This window comes from Salvelinus alpinus, chromosome 3, assembly GCF_045679555.1.
Source record: "Salvelinus alpinus chromosome 3, SLU_Salpinus.1, whole genome shotgun sequence".
Classification (NCBI taxonomy): domain Eukaryota; kingdom Metazoa; phylum Chordata; class Actinopteri; order Salmoniformes; family Salmonidae; genus Salvelinus; species Salvelinus alpinus.
Genome location: NC_092088.1, coordinates 71,019,229 through 71,025,228, shown reverse-complemented (window position 1 = coordinate 71,025,228; position 6,000 = coordinate 71,019,229). Strand labels below are relative to the sequence as shown.

The window sequence follows — 6,000 nt, the reverse complement described above, 5'->3', positions numbered from 1 at the left end:
TGTAAAACCATTAAGATAAATAAATACATAAAGGGGGTCAATGTAAATTATCCAGGTAGCCATTTGATGAAGAAGCTGGTTATCATTTTGTGAACCTTTAGATTTACAAGACGCTGCCTATGTACTGGACTTTATAAAGTGATGAACTCAGACTTCTGATTGCTTTTCACAGTCCCTCAAAATCAATACAAGCTTTGAGAGACTGGCTGTGTGATAGATTGATGATGTGATGTAAAAGTCATCTGATCTATCAGAGCCTGTGCGTATTCCACATTGCAGCCGACATTAAAAAGGCGAGTCGAGACTGATCTGCAAATCACCTTGCATCGTGAACAACTACTCAATATTACTTGTAGATCAGTCAGTCACAATTTACCCATGATACATCACGGTTTTGATGCTCTCGAACACAGCCCTTGTCAGAGCATCCATTACCAACAGTCTCCCCTGATAACATAAGTTCTTCCCAAAACTATTTTAACACCTTCAATAAAAACCCTTGTCAGCTGTTTACAGAATTGGTATCAGAAAAAGCAATGTGTAACCATGGACTTTATTATACAACTCCCTGACCAAGCCATGGACCTATTTAATTATATATTTTTAGTAGACCATAAAATAGATCTATGCCTTCAGCCGGCATTGAAATCTCAACGTACACTAATAACACAGTTATAACGGATATCCATTAATCAGCATGGATACAGAAAAGACAATGAACAAATGTATTCAGATTCACATTTCCCTCTCCTCCTCCTCAGAAGACCTCACTACTACGAAATATCCTTCCATCTATTGAGGAAAGGAGGCATTTTTGCCATTGATAACGTGAGTATTTCAATATAGCTCAGTCATGTAGGATGTTGGCCATAATTCAACAAAATATCTATTCAAATATCTATTCAATTTTGGCATTCAGAACCAAATTAACATTCGTCAAAGACTACCACAACAGTTCATCTCAAATCACATGAAGGGCAGGCGTAAGCAACTAAGAAAAAAACAATTACAATGCTCAGTGCTTTAGTTCTGTGGAGTGGGAAGGTAGTGAACCCTGCAGCTGATGTGGACAGATGGGCTAACACTGGCCTTCAAACTGTGAGACACTGGCTATCTATACTGTAATAAACTGCAGTACCTTGGCTTGGATTCAATCCGTAGTGCTGAAGACCCGCGCTATTGGGCGATTGAAATTTAAAGGCAAAGTTCCCGCGTTCAAGGAGACTGCATTCAAGGTAAACGCTGCATATGACGGCTCAACCTTTACATTTGAAATCGCGCTATAACGCATCGTCTCGCGTCAGATGGCGTCACTTCTCCGTGACACTGTCCCTTTGTGCAGGCAGAATCTACGCGCTAATGTAAGACAATGGCTATAACGCATATCTTCCTCGCTATGGATTGAATCTAGACTTTAGTGAACTTTTCGTTATGATAATCAGCTGGTACTTGCCATCTTTTTAGTACAAGTACTGACTTTTCAATTGTCATTTATCATGTCATTAATTCAATTAGTGTTATGCTGCCTTGAATAACTCATGAACTGGTTTAAATGAAAGGACCAATGTAATAAGGGTAATAATGTAATGTTTACAGTTCTACACATTTTGTACACAGGTGAGTCATACTTTCACTGTATACTTGTTTGTTTCAAATGTTCATTATGGTTGAGCTGTACATTCAGTTGTAAAGCAAGTGACTTGTTGGCTTGGATATTTTCATTTTGTCCAACTGTATGAAGAGGTGCCATGATATATGAAGGAAGAAAGGATTGACTTGTTTAAAGACTTTATTGTAAAGGTTGACACACGAGTGGACTTGGTTTCTGATCAATGTCCCAGTCATATCATTTATACACAGCTATGGGAAGGGGAGGTGGAGGATACACTCTATTAATGGTTTCGCTTTTCAAATCCCATTTGGCATTGTCGTGCAAATTTACATTACCATGTTCAACTAGGAAGCAGGTTAGTTAATCAAGATAGTACAAGTCTGCTAATGACCGCAGAGTGGGTAAGCAATTAGCATAGTTAACAAATCCTCAAGAATATTAGCTAAATAGATCAACGTTTAAGGTCTCTGGAGGAGTTGATGATAAGCATTGTGAGTAGGAGCCGTCCCAACAACAGGCAAAGCGTTGCTAACCGAATGCTACTATATGTGCAAATTAAACAGGGAAAGACGGAACATAAATATAGGTTAAAAATAAAGAGAAAAAAAAGGTATAATAAAAATGTGCCTGTGCGCAAAACAGTTCAGGATTATTGTCACGATATAATAATAACATATTATTATACATACTTAAAGCATACATCTTCATACAACCCCCCTCGGACTGTACAATCCAATGAGCCAAACCAATAAAGCAAAACGCTTTAGGATGTATTTCACTAGTGGTACAGCACAGTATAGAAACAAACACATGACTTGATAAATAGCAGACCTAGTAGTACTAGCCTACAAACCATATGAAAGGAAATAAGTGGCTGATGGGGTTGGGGATCCATCTAACTGACAGTACTGAGGGCTATGTTGGGCAGGGCGTGTTGTTGCTTTAGATTAGATTCATCCCTTTGAGACATACCTTAATGGTGGTTGGGCTGGAAATACATAAGGCCAAATTATTCTGCGATTCCCTAAATTAAATTAAATACAACGACTTCACTACACAGGATAGCTAGATACTTATGCTTCCAGCTCCAGTCCCAGTCCCAGTTTGTGGCCACCGGAGTTTATGCTTTTTCCATCGACCAGTGCAGACAGGACGAGTTTCATACCTGCAGAACAGGAAAAATAAATAACAACTTTGCTACAACAGCCCACTTTGGAGATGGTTGCCAACGCTTTTGCAAAGTAGTGAGAGCCAGTTCTTACCTGGCCGTAGTGTCTGGGTATAGCCAACTCCCACCAAGCTGGCATTGTTAACTTTAGCCTGGAAAATATAGCAACAAAACACACACAATTAAAGATATCTTCCGAAACTTTGGCGTCTACTATCTCCCGCTTTGGGCTAGATGTGTCAATGTGTAGTTCATACATGCATAATCTATGAGCAGAATACTGTTTTACCTCAATTAGCTACGAAATCCCTAGCTTAAAAGCAAAATTCTGGAACCTGTGCTACGATATTTTCCCAGACCTGCCAACCCTGTCCAACTTTTTAGAGTAACAGACGCACGCGGCAAATAGGAGATTCAACCAAGTTCAGTCTCTATAGTAGAGGAACGCTTGTCACCTCTCAAACAGGGCCAATCACTAGTGCCAGCTCACAAGTATTGTCTTTTTAGACACGGTTCCTAATCAAAACTAAAAGCAAAATCATTTTAAAAACAAAAACAAATGATCGCATCAACACAGACTGCAAACTGGCTACACGAAGCTTAAGTAGGCTACCGCAAAGAATCTGAACGCTGTTCGCTAGAAGAGTCCGCTGTTTCAGCCTATGTAAAGGTGCCTATTATATTTCTATGCGGCGCATACACCATTTCAGATTTTCAAAATTGATAAAATCTCAAATCTAGAGCAAAGCCATTTTAGAAGCATTGCCTCTATAGCTAATGCCGGACACTCATTCATTCTTCATCACGCAGTCTTCTAATCTCCCGACTCGATTTAATGGCAAGATGTTCATATTTATTTTTTATTATACTTTTGTAATATGGATCATACAGTCTATCAGGTTGCGTGATCCTCGTAATGTTACGTGGAAAGTACAACTAATGGGATGCAGAATTAAATGTATATCACACTCGCACAAATGCGACCAGTTATTTTTCGTATTTGCATTTAATTTCTTTCACTAGCAAATGGGAGTGAACTGCTGGCACTTTAGAGCCCGCTGAATGTCCATCTTATGCTCGCTAACGTTAGCTTGAAACAATTAGTGTTTACTTTTCCACAACACACGGAGTCGAAAAGTGATTTGTCCATGTGTTTACGTACAGCTGGCAGTCGGCAAACTCAGCATCACAACAAACAGGAGGGGCAGACAGGGGGTAGCTACGTCGAATAATGATGTGTTAAGTCGCCATGTCCGTTGACACAAACGCCGTACATGTCTGTGTGTTGCAGCTTGAGAATCAGGATGTTAGATTTTTTCCCCCATCAGGCCCTATTAATTTCTGCATACTTTTAACTCGGATCTCGTACATGGACAGAGAATTGCGTAGTTGGTATGCAAAATGTGTGCATGTTGGCAGGTCTGTTTTCCTTACATTTTGCCTTGTGGGCCAGCCCTCTGGCAATTCTAGTTCAACCAGTAAGCTTCAGCCCCTCGCCATATGAGTGACAGCTAGCAAGATGCACATGATGCACCCACAGCAGAGAGAGCAATGACGTGGTGCACATATGTGATGTAGTACACCATATTCGGGGACCACTTTTGGCTTGTGAGCACTACTTTCAGAACTACTGATTAAAAACTATACAAAAGTACCGGATAATCCCTTTAAACACTGGAATACAAAGGGTTATATGATAATTATTGTCACGGAATAAAACTTTTTTTTTTAAAGGGTAAACCCCAGTTACTTCCTAAAATACCCATTCAACAAAATCTCACAGAACCAGAGTCTCTGAATATTGAACACAGCTGTAAAGTCTGGCATACAAAACGTATAAACGAGACAAGCAAAAGAGCAGCACTCACAGATATGGAGGTACTGGAGTCCAGCTGGTACTTGGCAGCGATGCCAAAGCGGGTGCTGTTGCTGCCTGCTGTCCAGGCCAGGTTCACAGCAGTCTCCAGCTGGTCATTCACCTTCTGGTAGATGGACCCTCCAAACTCTGTGCCATCATTACTGGGATATATGAAATAAGCAGACATACATTATGTTATCCTTGTCTGATGAACTGCTCTTTATGTTTGATAACTCAATTAAAAGATGAACTGAAACGCTCAAATCCACCTACAACTTATCAAAATCAATTGCTAAAACATTTCAGTTCACCTTTAAGCACAAAGGAGACTACTCTTTCTAACCATGGTAGAAAAATTAACCCTTGTCACTTTAGTGCCGAGACATACAGTAAGTTCTCCGAAGTACAATCGATATGAAGCTTACATATTGGTGTGCAGCTGGAAATCTCCTGTCTTATAGCCAACAGCGAAGTTGCTCTGGGTCATTTTGGACTTGGCCGTGTCGAAGGTCATCTGATAGCCAGCCAGCCATCCCTCGTATCCGGCCACCGCTGCCCCGTGGATGGCCGGGCCGGCAAAGTCAAAGTCAAAGTCCACACCCAGGTTGACGTATTCACGCTTATAGGCAGTCTTCACCTTCCCACTCTTCTTGCTGTTAGAGGGGAAAAAAGAGGATTAATAAACATCTGATATCTCGGTTGTTCTTGTTCAGTCTTCCCTTTATTTTCAATAAAGAAAGTTTGGTGGATTATGCAGCGCCGAACATGCACAATAAATGTTATCGATTCCAGGGTCTCAAAAGACTGGTGACCAACATTCAGTTATGCTTTAAACTAAAAAAGGCACAAACCTTACCCAGAATTTGGTGAGAATTGGGTGTCGAAAGTAAGTTTCAGTCCTTTGGTGATCTATGGAAGAAGAAAAAACTAAGCACAACCAAATAGAAAGCTCACAAATCACTTCAGTTAGACTGGTTTCTCCTCTCTACCTGGTCTTCAACAGTGATCTCAGTTCCCAGAGTATTGTCTGTGGTCCACTTCTCTGTAAAAGTCAGGCCGTATTCACCCCATTTGTACTTGGTCTCCAAGTTCCCGTTGACTTTGCTGGTGTCAGTATTGGAGGAGCCTGAGGTTTTGAATTCCTAAAGGACAATTACGACAGGGTTAGTTAGGAGTTGTAGGCTATCCTATCCTTTTTTATACAAGAGCATAATGCACAGTAATTCCCTGGCAGGGTTGAATAGCCAAACTCACCACCCCACTTGAAGACTTGGTCTTGACATCAAGTTTCACCAATCCAAAACCTTATGAAGAACAAATCATAACATTCAGACCACCACATGTTCCTTTGTACGGTAAGGT

At 40.6% G+C, this 6,000-nt stretch overlaps 1 protein-coding gene across 2 annotated transcripts in view; it reads right to left on the bottom strand.

Moving 5' to 3' along the window:
• Positions 1 to 1,771: 1,771 nt before the first annotated feature.
• The window catches only part of LOC139571244 (voltage-dependent anion-selective channel protein 2-like), a 30,111-nt gene continuing 25,882 nt past the window's right edge, over positions 1,772 to 6,000 (bottom strand). For both annotated transcript variants that reach the window (XM_071393914.1, XM_071393915.1), the window contains exons 3-9: positions 5,893 to 5,942; positions 5,628 to 5,780; positions 5,495 to 5,547; positions 5,064 to 5,291; positions 4,649 to 4,799; positions 2,875 to 2,932; positions 1,772 to 2,777 (exon numbers count right to left, since the gene is read on the bottom strand). In XM_071393914.1, the coding sequence (XP_071250015.1) occupies positions 2,686 to 2,777; positions 2,875 to 2,932; positions 4,649 to 4,799; positions 5,064 to 5,291; positions 5,495 to 5,547; positions 5,628 to 5,780; positions 5,893 to 5,942 (785 nt within the window). In that variant the 3' untranslated portion in view covers positions 1,772 to 2,685. The remainder of the gene's footprint in view (positions 2,778 to 2,874; positions 2,933 to 4,648; positions 4,800 to 5,063; positions 5,292 to 5,494; positions 5,548 to 5,627; positions 5,781 to 5,892; positions 5,943 to 6,000) is intronic.